This window comes from Phacochoerus africanus, chromosome 10 (genome assembly GCF_016906955.1).
Source record: "Phacochoerus africanus isolate WHEZ1 chromosome 10, ROS_Pafr_v1, whole genome shotgun sequence".
Taxonomy (NCBI): domain Eukaryota; kingdom Metazoa; phylum Chordata; class Mammalia; order Artiodactyla; family Suidae; genus Phacochoerus; species Phacochoerus africanus.
The window spans coordinates 67,021,125-67,043,731 of record NC_062553.1 but is presented as its reverse complement, the minus strand read 5'-3'; the positions used below and the strand labels follow the sequence as shown (position 1 = coordinate 67,043,731).

General features: G+C 37.8%; 1 protein-coding gene across 1 annotated transcript; it reads right to left on the bottom strand.

Annotated features, from left to right (window-relative positions):
• Nucleotides 1-5,702: 5,702 nt before the first annotated feature.
• Nucleotides 5,703-6,881, bottom strand: CABS1 (calcium binding protein, spermatid associated 1). The gene has a single exon (XM_047798434.1). It carries the CDS (start codon nt 6,879-6,881, stop codon nt 5,703-5,705), a length of 1,179 nt encoding a protein of 392 aa, XP_047654390.1.
• Between the last annotated feature and the right edge of the window lie 15,726 nt (nt 6,882-22,607).

Sequence of the window (22,607 nt, the reverse complement as noted above, 5' to 3'; positions counted from 1 at the left end):
GATTATGAAGTTAGCACAACTTAAGCAGTAGTAATTGGAGGGTGGCTGCGAATGTTGCATTCTTTTCTTACCTTTTCTGGACATAAAAATGAGAAAAGGATGAGTAATGAATCGTTTGACACCACTTAATATGCTTTTTACCCCTAGATTAAGAATTCTTTGTGGTGTACACCACAATAATTATCTTGCTTAGAAGAAATGTGCCAGTAATTGAGGACAATTTAAAAAGTGAGCATTGTAGTCATTTGACATTTACTTTGATGTCAGTAAGTTTTGCTTTCCATAAAAATGTCATTCGTCACCAGAAAGATGGAAAAACATCATGTACTTACAGTTGGGAAGTCATTTGGTGGATAGTTGAATTTGTGCTGCTTTTCTTTCAAGTTAGCTGTTAACAATGGTGAATTCATCAGTGATTCCCCACTGATGAATTGACGATCAGAGGAGGACTTCTAGACTTTTTATCCTAAAGATGAACTTGAGGGCACTGGGCACAATGTCTCCTTGGCTGTTGTTTTTTTCAATTGTTCATCTCTTAAAAAAATCTTTTTAGGATAACGTACCGCAATGAGAGTAACCTAAAATCTAAATCAAGATGCGGTCCTAGATCTGTGTGTTTTTACATAGAGAGTAACTCTGTACACAAAGAGATTAAAACTGGAGAAAATAGGTAGCTCATAGTTTCATGCCTTAAGTGTTTTAACCCAACTTTGTCTCTCTCTACAGCTTTGTCTTTCCTCTCCACCAAGATATTTTAAATTATGTTGAACTTCTGTTAAGAAAATTTTTGAGGAGTTTCCTAGTGGCTTATCGGGTTAAAGATCCGACATTGTTACTGCATGGTGTGGGATGGATCCTTGGTCTGACAACTTCTGCTGCCCCAGCTGCAGCCAAAAAAATTTTTTTTGATTAGTTCTTATAGTGAGTAAGCCGTTGACAGAGAGATTCTGTCTTAGGCTTTTTTGGGTCTCTATCAAGTAATTGATTTCCTAGAATAAATTTAGGTGATAAATAATGCATTACCAAGTTAATATGTATGAACTTCCTTTCCTTTTCTGATTTTGTTCTATAGAACGAAAGGAGGTGTGAGAATTCCAACTCACAAGATGCTTGTTCTCATTAAAGAGAAGCAGCCAATGTGGCTAAAACAATTACCAAGGGGGGCTGATACTAGAGCTTTCAGACTTCTATGTAAAATTTTCATGTCAAACAATCTATGCAGGTAGGCTTATACTTATTTTATTATCATTCTGGTTAATAAAGAAAGTGGAATGCACCATTTAAATAAATATTGGAATGTTCTGAATATGGGAATATATATTCTTGGTTTCTGCTACAGTTTCTTGTCTCTCCACCTCTTGCTTCTTCTACCATCCCCAATCTAACCTTTATTTTTTTTTTATCAAAATAATCTTTCTAAAACACAACTTGTTAGGGGTTCCTGTTGTGGCCCAGTGGGTTAAGAACCCAACATAGTGTCCATGAACATATGATTTCGATCTCTGGTCTTGCTCAGTAGGTTAAGGATCAAGCGTTGCTGCAAGCTGTGGCATAGGTCATGGCTGCAGCTTAGATCCAGTGCTGCCATGGCTGTGGTGTGGGCCTCAGCTGCAGCTTCAATTCAACCCCTATTCTGGGAACCTCCATATGCCTCAAGTGTGACAGTCAAAAGAAAAAAAATTATCATGTTAATTCCTTGCTTAAAACTTGATGCTTCTTGTTTCCATGTCAGAAATTTGAAACCTTGTTACACAGAGCATTGGTTCCTAGAGAGGTTTACTTCATTCTCATTTAAAGGCTTCATTCAGAAAATTCACCCCAACATTATCAGTGCATTTTACCATGACGATCTTTTTAGCTTCTGCAAAAAACACTGTTAGTTTCAGTGAAACTAGCTCATGAAATCTAAGCTGTTAGTTATGTGAAATTTTAACCCTAAATTGCTATACACATAGTGTGATGTTTTACTTTATGTGTAACTTGGCTAAGGTATGATGCCTTCTTGTGTGGTCATGTACTAGTCTCAATGTTTCTGTGAAAGAAAGTATTTTATAGATGTGATTAACACAATCAGTTGACTTGAAGTGATGCACATTGCCTTTCACAACACGAATGAGCCTCATCTAATCAGTTAAAGGCCTTAAAAGAAAAGACTGAAATTTCTTTAGAAAGAAGACATTCTGCCTTGAGACTGCAACATAGAAATCTTGTCTGAGTTTCTAGCTTACTGACTTGCCCTGTGGATTTTGGACTCAAAACCATAATATCAACTCAACTGAATTTTTATCCTATCAACCTGTGCTGTAGATTTCAAACTTGCCACTCTCCACAATTATAATAAGCCAATTTCTTCAAATATACCTGTCTCTCTCTCTCACTATCTCTCTGTCATCTATCTATCATTGGTTCTGTTCTTCCGAGAACCCTGACTTATACATACGATCTGACAATTTGATTGTTTTCTTTTATAAAGCTGTATCAGCCACAGTTTGATATATCTGTTACCATTCTCTCTCAGACCTGCCTAACTCTAACCTTTCTTCAGTATTATGGAGGATGCAAGTACTTTTATGCTTTTGGATCTTTGTCCCTCTCTCAGCTTGAAAACAGTAATACCTTTCCTGTCCTGGTAAACTCATATTCATCTATAGGTATCCAGTTAATACCATCCTTCCTCTTAAAGCACTCATAGCCTCATAAATGAAATTGTTATTCTCTATTTCATTTAATTCATTGATTTAACAGATGTTTATTGAGCACTTACCATGTTCAAACCTCTCCGAATTGAGCAGTGGCTAAGGGGGATGTGATCTTTTCCATTAGGATGGGGTGATCAGCTCTGTTTCTCAGAGCACTCTAGTTTATGCCTGTTGTTTTGGAGTCTTTTTTTTTTTTTTTCCCTTAAGGTCTGTACTTGCAGCATTCAGAAGTTCCCAGGCTAGGGGTCAAATTGGACCTGTAGCTGCCAGCCCACGCCACAGCCATAGCAATGCCAGATCTGAGCTGCATCTGTGACCAGCTTGTGGCAACTCCAGATTTTTAACCCACTGAGCAAAACTAGGGATCGATCCCTCATCCTCATGGATACTATTGTGTTCATAACCCGCTGAGCCACAATAGGAACTCCTGGAGTCATTATTGTTAGTACCTTCTTTCAGTCTCAAAGTGTTCTGCATTTGATGATAAATTCTGTGATTGTCTTAATTATCAAACATAAACTAGTAGGTAAGATAAACATTAAACAAACAGGTGTTATAGGTTGAATTATGTCTTTCTTCCCACTCCCAAATATGTTGGAGTCCTAACTTCCAAAACCTGTGAATGTGACCTTTTTCTGACTGAGATCTGTGTGGATGTAACCAGTTAAGATGAGGTCATGCTGGATTAAGTGGGCTAATCCAATGACTGGTATCCCATAACTAGGAGAAATGTGGACACAGAGGTATAAACATCATGTGATGAAGGAGGCAGAGATTGTTGTGATTTGTCTACAAGCCAAAGAACGTCAACAATTGCCAGCAAACACCAAGAGCTAGAAAGAAGCAAGGGAAGCCCCTGCTCCCCCACCCCAAACAAAGTTCCTGGAAGGAATGAGAGTTGGGGTTTATAAAATAGTGATATCTTTAGCTTGCTTCCTGTTTCAACTAAGGTTGATTGCAGATAAAACTATTAAAACTTTTAGTAGCTTTCAAATATGTTTTGAATAAATCCAGAATTTTCAACAAACATCACATAATTTGTCTCCTGTCTCCTTTTCCAACTGATGACTTGTTCCAAATAAATGGTGTTTCTTGAAAAATTTGAGACATTTCTAGCCTCAGGGCTTTGGGCATGTTGTGTCCTCAGTTCTCCACATTTTTCAATCTTTAGCCTGAATCTAACTTTCTCAGACAGAGCTTCTCTGGACTTAAATTTGTGTTAAGTTTGCAGCTATAATCTCTTATCTTGTTTGTGTACCCAACACAATCTGTAGTTAGGCATTTGTTAGTTTAACATTATTCTAGTCCATAGTAAGATAGTGTAAATTCCTATCTTTCCCCATCTGCCTCCCATATATGCACCATTAACTTTCAACTAATATTTGTTTTTCTTTTTTAAATATAATAAAATTCTGAGTCTTTATAGAATAGTTCTATTCTTAGTATCTAGAGCTAAGTTATTCTTTTTTTTTTTTTTTTGTCTTTTTGCATTTTCCTAGGGCTGCTCTTGTGCCATATGGAGGTTCCCAGGCCAGGGGTCTAATCAGAGCTGTAGCCGCCGGCCTACACCAGAGCCACAGCAACGCGGGATCCAAGCTGCGTCTGCAACCCACACCACAGCTCACGGCAACGCCGGATCCTCAACCCACTGAGCAAGGCCTGGGATCGAACCCGAAACCTCATGGTTCCTAGTTGGGTTCGTTAACCACTGTGCCACGATGGGAACTCTTTTTTTTTTTTTTTTTTGTCTTTTTAGGGCCATACTTGTGACATATGGAATTTCCCAGGCTAGGAATCCAGCAGAGCTGTAGCTTCCAGCCTACACCACAGCAACAGCAACACCAGATCTGAGCTTCGTCTTCAGCCTACCCCACAGCTCACAGCAACACCAGATCCTTAACCCACTGAGCAAGGCCAGGGATTGATCCCACATCCTCATGGATACTAGTCAGGTTTGTTAACCACTGAGCCATGACAGGAACTCCTAGAGCTAAGTTATTCTTTAAACAAAAATTGGGTTTTCATTTTACTCATTTCTCCTAATTTGAGAATTCTGTACCAGAATATCAATCACATTTACACACAATAAATGTTGCTGTCAGAAAGATTTATTGAAGGAAAATCATCAAAGTGAAAACAGACCCATTTAAAAAGTCTGTGTCAGAAAAGAATGAAGATGTATGTCCTTGAACTGCTAACCATGAACTGCTAACCAAAAGCATAAGAAGAGTCTGGTATCAGTGCTTAAGACCTGAAAAAAATTGACAAGTTCAGAAAAGCGATTTTAAAGAAAGAAAAATTAAATTGATTCACATGTTTATATTCAATATTGTTTTCAACACATGTACACATTTGTAAAATATCATTTGCCTTGGTTTTCATCCAACATGAGCCTAGAACTCTGTAATATTTCCTACATTACTTACATATGAATGCTAAACAATTACTAAATAGCCTTGTCTTCTATGAGTGAAGATTGTAAATATATTTTTTAATAGAAGAGAATCATTGGTTGCATACTAATAAAATAGGTTTAGAATAATCAGTTATGGTCTTTTAACACTACAATTGTTTTTGAGATATGTTGTTAATTTGATTTTCTTTGTCTCTTTAATTCACACTAAATTACATGCTATTAAGGATTAACTAAAATGACATATGTGATTAAATGCAGCAGGGAGTGAGATTTCTTTATAGGTCTCTCTGAATGTCCCTGAAGGCTTGGATTAAAGATTTTGCATTAGAATAAGTAACCACCGGATAACTCAGTTAAACTTGTGATGGGGAATTCTTGTATTGCTGAATTTTTAAAAAGTTTCCACAAATATATTCTGCTGCATGACCACTATTCTTAAACATCTGCCTTTTCTAAGTTTCGTACTTGCCTTAAATGCTCACATTCTTTAATTTATTAAGATTTTTGCTTGCTGGACAACCATCTTAGTTGTTAAAACTAGCTGTCTAGGCTATTGCACAGATCCTGTGGTATTCCTTCTGTTGCTTTCAAATCAGGAACTCATCTGGTTCTTCTTTCAGTAGTTTAAAGACACCCATTTCAGTTGTGAAGGCATCTTCCTTATGGTTTAGGGTATCTGGATCAGGGGTAGTTCCTGACAATGCTTCGGTGTCCTTACTTACAGATTCCATTCTATTATTTTCAGACAAATCATCTTTTGTCATAGCAGGTGAATCTGCTATGAATTCATGAGACTCCATGAGATTCATAGCTACTGATACAGGGACAACGAAGTCATATCTGGATTCAACAGCAGTAAGTAAAACAGGATGGTTTTCTGCTTCCTTTGCCATATCTCTCCCCATCCAAGTATTGACTCCTTCTGTAGACTCTTCATCAGTTAGCAGAATATCTTCTGGGTTATCATTGTCTCTTTCAATGGTGGTAGTGAGTTCAAACACAGTGATGAACTTTTCTTCATCAGAATCAGCCCTGGCATTGGGGCCATCCTCTGGAAGAATTAAATCAATTTCAGTTATTGTCTCTTCTGGAAGGGCGATTATATCTGGAATAGTGGAGTTTTTTTCAGTAGCTGGAGAGATTTCAGCCTCAGGGATAGAGGATTCAGTGATCTGGACAGTGTCATCAGCAGTGACATTGGACTTAACCAGGGAACTGTAATTGTTACCATCAGGTTCACCCATTTTAGCTGGAAGGGCAGGGGTGTTGGCAATGCTGGCCGTGCTTTCCTTCAGTGTGCCAGAGACTTCAAAAGTCAGTGAAACATCTTCAACCCCTGGCTCAGTGGTATCCACGAGAATAGCTTCTTTTGCCACATCAGTGGAAAAATCTATTAAAGAAACCTCAGCTGGTGGTGAGATGTTACCAGTTTTCACTGGCATGAAGTTTTCAGTAATAGACTCATTAGCCATTGGGTTTTTAGTGTCCATCAGAGTGGCAAGTTCTTTCTCCAGATGGGATTCAACATCATCTTCTGACGTTAGTCTTTCCTTTGGAGATGTAAGCTTATTGCTTGTAGTTGTTGAAAAATCACTTTCTAGCATATAGTCATTTACCGAAGTAATGTGGTCTCCTTCTGAAGTAATAGTTGATTCTGATTTAGGAATAGTGTTGTCAGCCCCAAAGAAAATGGTTGTTTCAGTTGTTGTCTTAGTGCTTTCTGTTGGAGGTTGAGAATAAATTTTCTGAAAACCATCTTCAGCCATGAGACAAAGTGGCACCATGCACATCTAAGGTCTTTCTTGGGCCCAGTGGTATCCCTGGGCAGGAGAGTGGTGTTCATTATAGTGATTGAAGCATTGGTCATCATGGTGATTGTTGCATCAACCACAGGGCCACTGGCACTGGCTTTCCTTGGAGATTGTTTCTGTGCTCTGATTAGGCACCAAGTTATAGGATTGATTATAGATGAAAAGACAATAGAGTCTTCATTGATTATGAAACAACATTCACAGCCAATTAGTTCAGTTGCAAGGAACTTAGGATTTACCATGTTTTATTTACAAAAGATGTGCCTTCCAAGATTTAGCTAGTGTCACTTGAAACAGACATAGTAATGTCTGCCTCGTACTTTTATCGGTTTAGTGTCATTGGGGGCAGATCCAGGAGCCTCAGGTTATTAGAATCGGATTCAACTTGCCTGTCTCTCAAGTAGGTAACATTGTCTTTTTGATATGAAGCATCTTCTTTTGAGATTCATAGCATTTAAATGTCTAAAACAAATTAATGGCAATTTTAGCAGTGAATGTAGCTATAGGAGGTAATTAGGTAGCAGAGATATCAGTAAGTCCTTTTTTTCTGAGAGGAAACTCTCACTTTTTCAGTAGGGATAATAAAAAAATTCCCAGCTTATTAGAATCTTGGCAGTTTTCTTCATTCTAATTCTTTTTCTTTTTTTTTCTTTTTGTCTTTTGTCTTTTTAGGGCTGCACCCACGGCATATGGAGGTTCCCAGGCTAGGGATCTAATCAGAGCTGTAGCCGCTGGCCTACACCAGAGCCACAGCAATGTGGGATCTGAGCCGCGTCTGCAACCTACACCACAGCTCACAGCAATGCCGGATCCTTAACCCACTGAGTGAGGCCAGGGATCGAACCTGAAACCTCATGGTTCCTAGTTGGATTCGTTTCTGCTGAGCCACGACAGGAACTCTCATTTTTTTTTAATTCTAATTTTTTCTTGAATTAACTTGAATAGCAGTTTGTCAGGTTTTGTAGTTTTAGTTTCTTTAAGAATGTTTTTCTGCAGAGAGTATTATTTCAACCCCAGAAGAAATTTTCTGGCAGGGATTTGGCATTGTATGACAAATTCTCCCAGAAACAAGATCAGGGTATGGATTAACTCTATTAGCCTTGAGAATTATATCCTTAATTTCAGAGAGAGCATTTTCTGTAATGATTTTAATTGTATCAGTCATCATTACTTTTCATTCTTAAGTTTTAGCTAACTAGATGAAAGAGGATTCCTAGCCTGGTGTTAATCTTTTCCCAGTGTTGTTGGAAAAAAGAGAATTTTCGGACTCAGGCAGAATTAAACCTGAAAAAGAGCAGTAGCATCAGCCAGCATAGTGGTTTCCATCTCAAAGGCAAATGCTTGTTCTTTACCAGATATGGACTCAACCTCAAAGTTAACAGTGTTTTCCCTTAGTTGATTGGTCTGGAATAGATATATTACCACTCTCGGTAGAAATATCAAATAGGTTTTAAGATGCACCATTTTCACTTTTATTTATTTATTTATTTTTTGTCTTTTTGCCTTTTCTAGAGCCACTCCCGTGGCTTATGGAGGTTCCCAGGCTAGGGGTCTAATCAGAGCTGTAGCCACCAGCCTACGCCAGAGCCACAGCAATGCGGAATCCAAGCCGCGTCTGCGACCTACACCACAGCTCATGGCAATGCCAGATCCTTAACCTACTGAGCAAGGCCATGGATCGAACCTGCAACCTCATGGTTCGTAGTCAGATTTGTTAACCACTAAGCCACAATGGGAATTCCACCATTTTCACTTTAAAGATATGGGCAGCATCTCTGAAATGTTTTTGCTTCAAAGGGATGTCACTGTTGAGGGTGCCAGTGTCTTTATTGATACAGGGAATGCTGTCAACATCAGGGACAGAGAAGGAAGTCCCAGGTTAGTGACAGGCACAGGTTTTTCTGAGTAGAAATACTGCCAGTTCTTGTAGCAGTAAAGGAAATCACAGGGTAAAGCCATTCTTGGGGCTGGCTAACTTAATGGGAGGTTTTTTAACTACCGCCTTTTTTTTTTCTTTGTCATCATTTGGTGTTTTTGAAGCTTAATTTAGGATAAAGCGTGCTATAAATGGAAGACTTGGTGTTTCTTTGGGGGAATTGTGTGTGTGTGTGTGTGTGTGTGTGTGTGTGTACAAAAAGGGAGAAAGATAGAGTTGTTGGGTGTATAATTGCTACAAGTTACCTTGGAGTAACTGGTATTTGTTAGGCTGAATATAGTAAAAATAAAAGGCAAAATACTCATTTTTACAAACCCTTAATCCCCAGTTAGAAATTTCAGGTAAAATGATATCACATTCACAGTTAATAATTGTCAAATAGTCTTTAATTTCAAAGATTACTTCTGTGATCACATCAGCTCTTCTAATATCGCTGTGAAGTGGAATCACATTGGAGCATAATAAGGCTTTCTCTTCTATAGAGAATAATTTTATTATTACATATTTTTTATACCATTGATCTCAGAAACAGTCTATCTTCAGATTTTAAAAATTTATTGGAGAAACTAGAGTTCTTAACCTTGATTGAAGTGATTGTAAGTCATTACTAGAATGCAGTTGCTGAGGAAGTTTCAGGTTCAATATATTCATTCACAGAAGAATTCCCACCTTCAGAAACAGTGGGGGAAGTGAAAGGAACAATTACATTTTGAGATTTGGTTCCATCAATATCCATTTTTGTCATCATCCCCTCCAGCAACTGGAATGTTGGGCACTTGAGGAAGGAAGTTGTAATTGAAAGACACCTTGGCCTGTGGGGTCAGTTTCTTTGTTTCCAAGAAGGATGGTATTTACAACAGGATCAGTCACGTCTCTCATATCTGCTTTATTGTGTGTAGGTTCCTCTGGGATTTCCTTTGGAGAAATCATTTCTGTCTGTGACTGAGGAATATTGGTCCTAAAGAGAATATCTACTTCAGCCTCCTTGTTGGCTTGTGGTACAAAAGAAATTCCTTCCATTCCAGGTAATGTTTTTGCCCTCTCAACAATGGACTCATGCATAGCATTTTGTGCTTTCTGAAATTTGAAATTCAGTATATATTGCTGTAAGATTGGGTACATTAAATTCCAACTGAGACTTTCCTTCTACCATGGAAATGATCTCTATGTTAGATGAAGATTTTTCGTCACTAGGAATAGTGGTAATTAACTTCTGTGAGCAAGTTTGAGTTCCCATTCATGAAAGTGATTACCCTAGTAACAGATACATCTGGGAGGGAATCCTTGGGGATGTGAAAGCTTTAGTAAGCTACTACAGTGGCACTGTCATACTCCTTACTGACTAATTTATTATAAGCAATGACTTTTTTTTTGTCTTTTTAGGGGTGCACCTCAGCATATAGAAGTTTCCAGGCTAAGGGTGAAATCGGAGCTGTAGCCACTGACCTATGCCACAGCCACAGCAATGCCAGTTCCAAGCTATGTCTGCAACCTATATCATAGCTCACAGCAATACTGGATTCTTAACCCACTGAGTGAGGCCAGGGATCGAACCAGTGTCCTCATGGATACTAGTCAGATTCTTTACTGCTGAGCCATGACGGGAACTCCCAGCAATGGCATTTTTATTCATGAGATAAGGCTTTAGGTCAGCATCTTTTATAAAGTTTGTTCCTGGATAACTGGATCATTTCCTATTATATTTACATCTGTAAGATGATTTTCTTCAAATTCAGTAGCTGCATCTTTCCCTGAAGAAGGTTTAGTTATTTCCCTTGTGTAATAGAAATTTGGTTTACTATATTCATTAGGTGAAAAAGTAGAAAACTTGGTGGTTGTTTCCTTGTGTTCAGATTTTTGATTACCAGGGGCATTGATATCAAAAATTTTGCTCTTGGCGTCAATAGTAGCAGACGTGTTTGGTTTGCCATTTGCCATATTGTCTGAAAAACCAATGGAATTAGCTTGGAGAACAGTATAGACCAAGGGGAAAGCCTTTTGGACCATTTGACTTTTAAGATTTTGCCCCGTTGAGACAAAGCCTTCATTAAAGTAAGCTGAGTCTGTATACACAGGCTCAAACCTCTCTGATGTGGGGTCATAAAAATGTGTACCTTTTGCAATTCTGGGGGCTACGGTTTCTTTAATATGAGCATCAGAAGTTAGCGTTAGAGTTTCAGGTAATACTATAGATGGAAATCTTAGCAACATGACACTTTCTGATGATGGAAGGCTATAATGGCCAATGTTATTTGTATTCTTAGTAGAGAGAGCAGGAGCATTTTCCATATTGGTGGACATCTTTTTCAAATGATAAAAGAAAACAAGAGGTGTGTTGATTGTACCTTCTGTGTTTGCATTCACATTGGAGATATCACTGGAATGCTGAGCTAAAGGGAAATTATTAAACCTTGACTCTGATACTGCAGTTGCACCTGTTTCACCTTCAGTAAAATCAGGTATTCCAGATGTGGTAGTGTCTGCCCTCCCAGGTGCAAATGTCTTATAAATGGTAGGTGACATGTTTTTCCTGAATAAATTATCACTGTTTTGTAAAGCATGATTAGTAGTATCAGTTGTGAATGTTCTGCTGTCAATTATGGGTTTTGTGTCTAGAAAAAGGGGGGAATCAATTATTTGATTTCTTAAGTTGAAGACTTCGAGAGAATTATGGTGTCATCATCACCATTTATGCTGCTTTCTGCAAAGATATTTTGTCAGAAAAACTAGAAGGAAAATTTTTACTTGCGTCAATTAGGAAACCAGTTGTGGGCCTGTTGGGATTGACATTGGCATTAGACTCTCTGTGAGCAATGGCACCAGTGTCAAAGTTGTTGTTTTCCTGCCTAGCAATAATAGTTTGGTAATTTTCTTTAGCTTTGAGCTCTGGAGGTGTTGCTTTAGATAGGCTGTTTAAAGAAGCAACTGTGGTATATGGTACATGAGTCCCATGTGTCTTTGGAACATGTATGAATATACTTGTTTTTATAGGAGAATTATTTGCTCTGTCCTCTAATTCAAAGTTTTGCTTATCTGAGACATATTCAGAACCACTGTCACCAGGTATAATAGTTAAATAGTCCATATATGCTGGGGTAATTTTACCTGTGGAAGAAATGTCATCCATCCTTTCTGAAGTGTCTTCTGTAAGATAAATGATTTCATATTCAGCAGCTGTCTCTCTCTCTCTAAAATCTTCATTCTCAAATATATTGCCTTTAAGAGTATTTGCTGTGTCTTGTTCAGAGGTAATGGTATTAGGAAAAATAACTTTTTTAAATGGAATAATTATTTCATCAGGTGGAATGTTATAATCAACCTTTTTGATGGTATCTTCTCCTGTAATAGTAACAGGAAAAAGTTTCGAATATTCGGAAGTTCCCGGGAATGTTGTGAGATCAGAAGGAAGAGAGGTTAACCTATGGTGTAGGCCATCTAATTCAGTTAGAGTGTTTGCAATGGGTCCTCTTGTGTTAATGACTTTATCAGGAGAGGCAGGCCTAGAAGTTTTTGGAAGAGTTAATGTAGAATCGGCTAAAAATATTTCTTTAAAATTAGATGGTGTTTGAGGTTTGAAGGAAGTAGCATCAAAATTAACACCGAAAGGAGCATCCTTATTGTTGTCTGTCTTGAAGAGAGGATTGGGCTCTGTTCCTGGTGGAAGGGTTTTCCCCATAGATGGGCTGAGAACTGCTGCATTTACGAAGTGACTTAATTCAGACTGAGCAGCTGGATCTTCTTGATCAAAGAGACTAGCTGTTTTCCTTCTCTTATGGACACTATTTTGAGAGCCTTCTCTCGGGGGAAAGACTTTCATCATTGTTCTCTGAGACTTGGAATATATTTCGCCGGCCTTACTGTTATAATTGTTAGGAGTATCTCTGTTCAGAGAAAAAAATGAGTCAATTTCACCATATGCAGGAATGTCTGAAAAAGTAGGTGACTGAGCGAGAGGAACATTTGAGGCCAATGGATAGGAATGAATGTCAGCTTGTGTTATTATGACCTCCTCTGGAGCATCACCTTCATTAATGATGTCACTGAATTCAGTTGCTCTCTCTAACATCTCTAACCTGGGTACCAAAGATTCAGATAAGGAGTTATCTGTCATTAGGCCAGTCTTGTCAGGATTTTCAGTTAGGGAATTAAGAATGAACATGGCAGATGTTAATAGAGATGAGAATCCTTTAGACTTAGCATTATCTTCTCCAGGTAACATAGAGTCACTTCTTTCATAACTACCTTCAGTGGAAAGAACAATGGGATCCACCACAGTGCTGGTTGCTTTATTCATAGGTGAGGAAAAGAGTGAAGCTCTGTTGTTTGCTTCCTCACTATTTCTATTGATGAAAGGAAGATCATTATCAGGAGTGACACTGAGTTCAGCTAAAGGAATAAAGTTCAGTGAAGGGGGCACATATTCCAAGTTTGATTTATGCTTACTTACTTTGAATCTGGCTGGTATGGTGGATTTTGCACCACCTGGGGCAGCATTATTATACAAAACAGATGAGGCACCTTTCCTATTGAACTGGTCTTTATATGCTACAGGATTGATGATCACAGGAGGATCAGTAGAATCAGTTGTGAATATTCTGCTCTCTCTCATTCTTGTCATGAGTTCTGGGTCTGGAACAAATGGGTATTCCATCATTTTGCCTTTAGGGAGATTGATGATTGTGTTATCTTCAACTGGAGAATTCTTTTCTATAATTGTCTCATCTAGAAACCCAGGTGATGCACTCCACCTTGAATCAGTTAGAGAATAAATCATGGACCTGGGAGCTTTAGTATCAAAAGTGACAGTAGAACTTTTGAGAATAGTAGGATTGTTGTCAGAATTAGGAATTTTCTCTTTGGGGACCATGTTTTGGTGTTTTTTGTTAGTTTTGATATCAACTGGAGATTCCTGGGATAAATGTTCAGAGACTGCAGCACTGGCATAAGGTGCATGAGACTCAGATCCATTGAAGTCATTAGTATGTGTGGACTTTCCTGTGAGGGAACCATTTCCTTCTTTTATTAATTCAAAGATATAGTTATCTGCAGCATCTTCAAGGGCATTGTCAACAAGTGTAGTAGTTACTAAATCCTTATTATTTGGAATATTTTGACTTGCCAAAAGGGTGTCATGTTCCTCTTCAGAAATGTTTTCTATAAAAGGAAATACTTCCATGGATGCATCATTTTCTGTAAGTGTTTTTTCTCCAAATTTGTTAGCAATAGTGTTTTTCATGGGTTTTGTTGAAATAATGGAATTAGGGGAAATATTGACTTTGACAGATGAAGCATTACTTTCTTCAGGTAGAATATTATTCCTAGTCTTTGTTGTGATGCCTCTTTTCATTTTTACAACTGGACCAAATTTGTAATACTTAGATGAACTCATAAGAGTTGTGAAATCAGAAGGAAGAGGACTTGGTTTCCATGATGGTAGGTGGTATGTTCCAGTGGGAGTGTTTACAATGGTCCCTTCACCAATAGCGACTTCAGGAGAAGAGCTTTGATCATTAGGCCTAGATGCTTCTGGAAGAGTTAATGTAGAACCAACTGAAGATATTCCTTTTAAGTTGGAAGACACTTGAGATTTAGTTGAAATACCATCAAATTCAACAGTGAAAGAATTCTCTTTCAATGTATTTGCATCTTTTGGGAAAAAATTGTCTGCGTCAGAAATAGTGACTTCTACATTGTTGTCACTTTTGGACAGAGTATTAGACTCAGTTAGCGAGGGAAGGATTTTCTTCCAAGCTGGACTAAGAACAGTTGGATTTGTAATGTGTCTTAAATTAAAGTTATCAGCTGGATCTTCTTGATGAGAAAAATTAGCTATCTTTTCTTCTTCATAGACTCTATATTGAGAGACCTTTGTAGGAAAAATGACTTTCATTTTTCTATGAGGTTCAGAATATATTTCATCTGTCTTAGTTGTAGAAATGCCACTAGTTCCTCTATTTACTAAGACAAGTGAGTCAAACTCATTACTTGTGGGGTTGTCTGCAAAAGAAGTAGAACCAGTGAGAAGTTTAGTTGAGGTCAAGAAGTAGGGCTTGAGATCAGTGTTATTTTTAATGGGATCATCACTGTCCTTCGTAGGATTAGGGTATTCAATCATTGTCTCAACCATATTTGACCATGCAACTGAAGAATTAGCCAAAGCGTTATATGCCACTGGGTCAGAGACTTTAAGATTTTCAGTTGAAGCATTTGGAATGTACTTGGTCTTTTCTGGGGTTTGTAGAGTTAGGAATCCTCTAGACCTAATATTGTCTTCTGGAGCCATGGAAACACCTCTGTCATAATTACTTTCAGTAGAGAGAGTAGAGATATCATCCACAGTGTGATCTGTGTTCATAGGTGAGGAAGAAATTGAAACTCTGTTGTTTAAAGTTTTAGTATCTTCATTGATAAAAGAAAGTTTACCATCAGGGATGACTCTGAACTCAGCCAGAGGAATGTTGCTATGCTGTGAGTATGGCGTTTCTGCCGTGTTAGTTTTGTCTTTAACATTGTCCACTCTGGATGATAAAATGTTTTCTGCTTTACGTTGGCCATCAATATTATAAGCAGCAGATGGAGAGACTTTACCATAAAATTTAATCTTATTTTTTAATGGAGAGGTGATTACCATGGGATCAATGGATTCATCTGGGAACATCCTTCCCTCTCCCATGGTTACTGTTATTTCTGGGTCTGGAACAAGGTTATATTCCATTCTTTTGTCTTCAGGGAAAGTAATGATGGTGTCATCATCTCTTAGAGTGTCCCTTTTCAGAGATGTTTTACCTAGAAACTTTTGAAAATTCTCACTTGTGTGAATTGATGGGTAAATCATGGATCTGGGAGCCTTAGAATTCAAATTATCAGTGGAACTTTTGAGGATAGCATCAATGTTGGAACTGATATGTTCCTCTCTAGGTATCAAATTTTGAAGCATTTTCTTAGTTTTAGTTTCCATTGGAGATCCTTGAAATAAATGCTTATATGCATCAGCACTGGAGTAGATTAGATGAGACTGCACTTCTTGGGGGTCATAAATGAGAGCAGTTTTTTAAATAATTGAATTGTTTTTCTTTTCCTGTGGTTCAAGGACGTACTCATTTGTAGCATATTCAAGAGCTGTGTCATCAAGTACAATGCTTATTATGTCCTCATTGTTTGGGATATTTTCACCATCTAAAGTAGTATCTGAAATGTTTTCTGTAATAACTGCTTCATTTTCAGCCTTTATATCTTTCTCTACAAAGTTTCTTTGCAAAAATCTTTTATTAAAAATAGTGTTTAACATGTCTTTTGTTGGAGTATTGGTATTAGGCGAAATGATGTTTTTGTGAGGTGTAGAATTTTTTTCTTCAAATGGAGTATTATTATTAGTTTTTGCTGTAGTATTTTTTTTCATTTTTACAACTGGATCAAGTTCAGAATGTTTAGATGAACTCATAGAAGCTGTGAAATCAAAAGGGGAAAGAGTTGATTTCCACTGTAGTTCATAAGATCCAATGGTAGCAGCAGGAAGCAAACCTGTTGTGCCTGCATCTTCATTAGGAAGAGCAGAGTTTTTGTCTTTAAGCTTTAAAGGCTTTTCCAGAGACATGGTTGAATTAGCTGAAAGTATTCTTTTTAAACTGGGAGGAGCCTGAGGTCTAGCAGAAATATTAAATTTACCAATAAAAGGATTATCTTTCAATGTCCTTGAATCCCCTAAGACAAAATTGTCCACCTCAGAAAAAATGATTTCCTCCTCTTTGTTATTATTGCTTTTGGAGAGAGCACTGAGCACAGAGAGGGGATGAGGGTCACTTTGCACTTTGGTGGGTTTCCAGTCTTGGTCCATGATAGCAGAATATTCAGCCAATGGCTCCGATGCCTTTACTGTCACAAATTTATTTGATAAAGAATCATCATTTTCACTAAGAGCAACTGCAGTTCTGGGTCTTTTCTGATTGGGAATGAATAGAAAATTTAATTCTACAGGCAAGACACCATCTACCTCAGGCATGGTGGGGTCACCCTTTCTATTGCTGTCCTTAGAGTCAAAGGTAGAGACATAGTGTGAAGTGGTGGTGGCATTTGTTAGCATTTCCCCAGCATTAACAGGATTAAGAGAAGCTATTGATGTTGTTTTGTTCATACTCTTAGTTGCTTCACCCTCAGAGGAGATTTTCTCAGCTTGAGAGGCAATATCTTGAGCCAAGGGGTTAATATGGTCCTCTGAAGGCCTTACTTCAGCTAAGTTCATTTTGTTTTCATTGACTTTAGAGTTTTCTGACGTGAGGGTGTCTGCCAACTCTGGAGCAGCTGTGTTACTAACGTTGGATGATATGCCTTTCCTGTAGAAATTATCTTGATTTTTTACGGGTGTGGTGATCACAGCATGATCAATTGGGTCAGTGCCAAATGTTCTGTTCTCTCCCATGGCACTAGTTATTTCTGTGTGCGGTGAAAAGAAATACTTAATTTTTTTGTTTCCCAAACCAGAAACTTTGGGGAGAATGATATCATCATCATCTTCACGTAGAGTGCCCTTTTCCACAGATGATCCTTTTAGAAACTCAGGGGTGAAAGTCTCTCTTGCATCAGTAAGGGAGGGCATCATGATTTTCAGATGCTGGTTGTTGAAGTTTTTGGTGTAATCCTTCAAAGAAGTGGCAACGATATCAGAGTTTGTATTTTCTTTGAGAATGATAGTTTGGTATTTATCTTCAGATTCAAACTCAGGGTTAATTTTTCTGTACAGAAGACTCTTTGAAGTCTCACCAGTAGAGGATGGTGTTTGAGATACAAATTCATTTGGTCCACTTATAAACTGAGTATATTTTTTAACAGGGCTATTTTCTTCCTTCTCTAGTTCAAAAACATGCTTATTTGAAATATATTCAGGATCATTTTTATCAAGTTCAGTGACAATCAAATCCATAGCATCTAGATTATTTTTCTTTGGCAGAGTATTCCCAGACTGAAGAATAAAGGAATTGTCCCTTAATTTATTTGCATATCCCAGTGATAGAGGTGTACCCATTCTAGACATATGGTAATAATTTCCTACATTTATGTTTTCAGAGGAAACAGGAGTGGAAAGAGTCACAGGTATAATTTGGTCTTTTTCTGTTTCTGGATCAGTTTGCTTATCAGTATAGGATACAAAATTTTTTCTGGAAGTTCCTTTATCTAATAAGACGATGCCTCCCAGAGCAGGGTTTATATTATTTTTCATTGGAATCCTAAAATTTGGAGTTATAAACGTAGATATTCTTTCAGGGGAAAAGGTATATCCTTTTGGGGCATCTTCTCCCATCATTGGATAAAGAATATCACCACCAAAAAAGTCATCATTTTCAGCACCGCTATTACTATTTGTTACAATCACTTTTCCTTGAAACTCAGAAGTAAAATTTCCATGTAGAGGTTTTGAGACTTCAGTTATATAAGTTGATGCAGGAGTCTCAAATTCAGGTTGATCAGCTGTGGTTTTGGTTGTTCCTTTGAATTTGGTGGAACTATATACATCAGAGTTAAGAGAATGATGTTTATCTTCCAAGTTTTTGCCTTTAGGAATATTATCTGCAATAGGTATAACATAAACATGATCCCCCACATTTTCTTCTTTAAGTGTATCTTCTCCCTCTGCCATAACGCCTATGCCTTTTGGGGGATCTGCTTCATTGTTTAAAGTTATATCTTCCTTGAAAGCGTTTTCAGATTCATACCTTGGGGTATAAAACATGGTATCAACACCTCCTAGAGCATCAGTGGTGATCATCAGAGCAGCTGGGGTAGACCTAAGAAAAGGTTTTGGTATTATAATATCTGCCAAAGGGGTCTTTTTTATAGGGTTTGTTGCTTGAAAATGATTGGAAGGGGCAGCAGACTTCATAGAGGTGGAGGAATCAGCTACTAACGGAGTACCATTATCTCTAGTCACCTTGGGATCTTTTCTGGGAATGTTTAAGTCATCTCCTAGTTTATTAGGTTTATGATTAAGAATATTAACTTTGTTCATGTTAGGAAAACCTTTCTTTATTGGTGAAGTGGCAGCTATTGAAGTCAAGTCTGTTATAACTTCAGTGTTTTTATTCACATAGGAAATATCATCAGATATAGTAGTCATGCCAAGAGGAATATTTGTTGTTTCAGTCCCAGCCATTTTGCCTTTATTGACCAGTCTCTTAGCATTGCTTGAAGCGCTGGCAACAGGTGTTTGATAGCCATCTCTGTAATCAATAATGTCTGCATTATCCATTGTGGAGAGTGATAGTTTATGTTTCATGATGTTCTGAACAGTATTTAGGTTCTCTTGAGTGTTAGTAAGTGGCTTATCAGTGATTATGTTATCACTTATCAGTATAAGTGATGGAATATGGGGTTATCCGTTCTTTCAGTTTGAGAGATAGGATTGCTAGGTGGAAGGAACTCAGTGCCACCTGCTGCTTCTGCATTCTGTTTCACAGCTGGAGTTTTACCCAAACCATGAGCTATTGTTTTGGTGCTTAATGTCTGAAAATGTATTGTGTCATCTTCAGGTTTTGTGACATCATGTAGAACATGATTTTCTTCTCCAAGAGTAGGAAAGTATCTGTCACTTATTGTTATTTCAGTAGCAGGTGTGTTACTACTTAATTGGGAAAGAGACTTTGAGGTATCAACAGACAAAAACCCATTCCTTTCAAAGCCACTCTCTCCTGACTCAGAGTACTTGAAATTATGTGTAGGTGGAAGGTCTTCTTTTTTTTGAAAAACAGCATCTCCTTCCACTACAGACTTTGCTTCCACATAGGGAGTTGACTCTTCTTCATTAGCTATCTCATTGTCTATGAAACTTCCAAATCTTTTTCTTGGTGTAAGAATACCACTTTTTTTTGCAGGCAGGAAGGTCATGGCCACAGTGGGCCTTCCTTCGGGCATTGTGGCCTTATTTATCATCAGTTCAGAGCTGTCAGTCATATTTGTGGTCCTCTTACCTGCACTGGCAGTGGCACTGTATTCATCATTGGGAGAGGAGAAATCAGCTGTGAGGAAAGTGGACTCCAATGGAATGTTCATAGAGTCTGCTGATACTTTATTGATTTTCCATTTTTCAGTGGCATTATTAATGAGATGAGGATTTTCATTCACAGGATCTGCTATCCAAGCACCAGTCAAAGGATTGTCTTTAATTAGCAGAGAGTTTTGAGCTTGATTATTTTGGACATTGGGCATTGAGGTAGATGACTCAGCTACTGACAGAAGAGTGTGTCCTTTGTACATAGGAAAGTCTGTTTCAGGGTTGGGACCTGTGACACCATCAGCATGATTGTAATTATTGGAGAGATTAATGACTTCATCTACAGAATCAGTAGACTTATCTGAAAGAGTGGTACTGACTTTTGACGTTGAGGTCATGTCAGCCACACTGTCTTTACTAAAATAAACAAACGCAGAATTTCCAGGGTGAGTGATGAAAACCGCAGGAGTGATGTTATTCTTGGAATTGACTGTTTTAAACACAGTAGATCTTTCAATATCCATGTTGGCTTTAGCATCATTTGCAGTAATTGTGGTGGAGGTTCTATGGTCACCTGTGTTGTTAATGAGGTTTTTACCGTCCATTGTAAAGGGCTCTATCTTATATCTGAATAGGGGATTGAACATATTGGTGACGTCAGAAGGGATGATGATTTTGCTTCCTGCTGTTTGGGCATAATCTGCATCTGGGTTGCAATAGTAGCCTTTCCTTCTAATTTCTGTTGTGGAAATATCTGGGGGAATGAAGATGATTTCCTCTACAACTTCATCATCTTGGTCTATATTTATAATTTCTTGGACTACAGGAATTTTATCCTTGATTTCATCAGTGTTTGCAGACTTAAAATTGTTCCTGTCAGTTTTGAGATGTACCTTGGCAGGGATATTAGAATGGTACTTAATTATTGAATCATCTACTTTAGATCCCACTGTTTTAGCAATATAGTTATTGTAAGGTGTTATGGTATTTTCCATCTGAACAGGCTGTCTGCCTTCTATTATCGTACCTTCCATTAAAGGCCAAGTTTTTCTAATGTTCATGTTGGTGTTAGTCATTGGTTCTGTGGGATTAGGATTAGCATAATGCTTTGTAGAAGTGATACCATTTGTTTTGGAAATTATTAAGTCTCCCACATGCATAGTATTTTTCGTCTTGTCCAACATTGTTTTGGTGTCATTAGAATTATTAACATTATTACTTTTCTCATACATTCTATAATTAAGAAAATAATTTTTAGTATTAACTGGATTGATATTGGAAATACCTTCATCACTGTCAGTGCCGATCATGACGGATTTGGTATCAGCCTGGTAATTACTCAGAATAGGGACTGATTCAAAATCATTGCCATTATTTGCGGACAAAATGCTAGGTGTTTGCACATTAACTGTAGTTCTGCCATTATTCTTCAAGTCTGTGGCATCAATTATAATAGAATTATCCTTCTGTGGAATTTCAAGAGCATTTCTCACAGTTTTGCCATATCTTTTCAAGTTACTAGCATCAGTTATAATTATGTCTTTGTCCTCCATGTCAGGAACATCAAACAGAGTTGTGTAATCTCCTGGAATGTCTGTGGCATATATTTTTGCTGTATTGCCTTCTTTTATAGGGTTTGAGGTACCAATAAAATATATATTGTCTGGTCCTGCTTCTTTCATGGGGAGGTTATTTGCACTTGACATGACAGTGGTACTCCCATCTGCAGAGGAACTGAACTCATTCTTAGCATTTTGGGTATATGCAACAGGATTAGTGGCAAAGAATGGTTTAGACCTTCTGGTGGATTGGAAGAAAGGTACAGGATTCTGAATTGTGTTGGCATCTGTCTGAAAGTAGGGCATAACAGTAGAATCAGACTTATACTGGTGAGTGGTCATGGATACAGGAGCTGAGATGCTATTTTCCATCTTGCTCTGTGTTATTCTGGAGTTGGGTAAAAATCTGGAAAGTGTACTGACAGCAGAAGTATCCTGCATAGCAACAGATGAAACATTGCTCTTTGGATCCTCTGCCAGAGGAGAGTTCTCTACTGTATCTTCAACATAAACAAAGCTAGCTGAAGGCTGGCCAGTTGAAGGGTTACATGGTGCATCATTCCCAAATGGGAGAAAGTCATATATGCTAGCTTGAAAAGTCTCTTTGTCATTTCCCTTTGAAAGAGATCCAGAGAGCCTTGTTCCTCTATTAATAGACTCAGAGTAGCTGTTTGAATTGCCTGTTGGTACAGAATTTTCTTTTGTTCTTAGAATGGATGAGAATGGACTTGCTGAGTGGCTGTCTGATGAGGACCAAGGAAGATTGGCAGACAAATGTTGATTTGTCTGATTGTTTATTTCCTGACTCCCATTGTACTAAAGGGAAAGAAGTACAATATTTTTCTGAGGTTTTTCTTGCAGATTATATTTTACTAAAAACCTGAAATCAGTTGTCACAGCAGCATTAAATTGACAAAATAAAGCATCATTTTAAAAGTCTTTGCTTTCCTTTTTAGCCACTGGTTAAGTTAATCAAGATAGAAATATGTACTATCAATGTGAAAAGCAACAGCTAATATGTTAGGGTTATGTACCCTCTATAAATATAAATCCAGGTATCCCATGGCAAAATTTCAGTAAGGAAACTCTTGCAGTATAAAAAGTCCAGAGAAGCTCCTTCAAATCCTATGCTACTATGCATTATAACTTCTGTTATCTTTACTTCATTATGTATGTGATCAATTTTAAAATCAGGAAATTTATAA

Excerpts from the sequence above, each read along its gene's own strand:
- CABS1 (XM_047798434.1), bottom strand. The coding sequence starts at position 6,881 with ATGGCTGAAGATGGTTTTCAGAAAATTTATTCTCAACCTCCAACAGAA.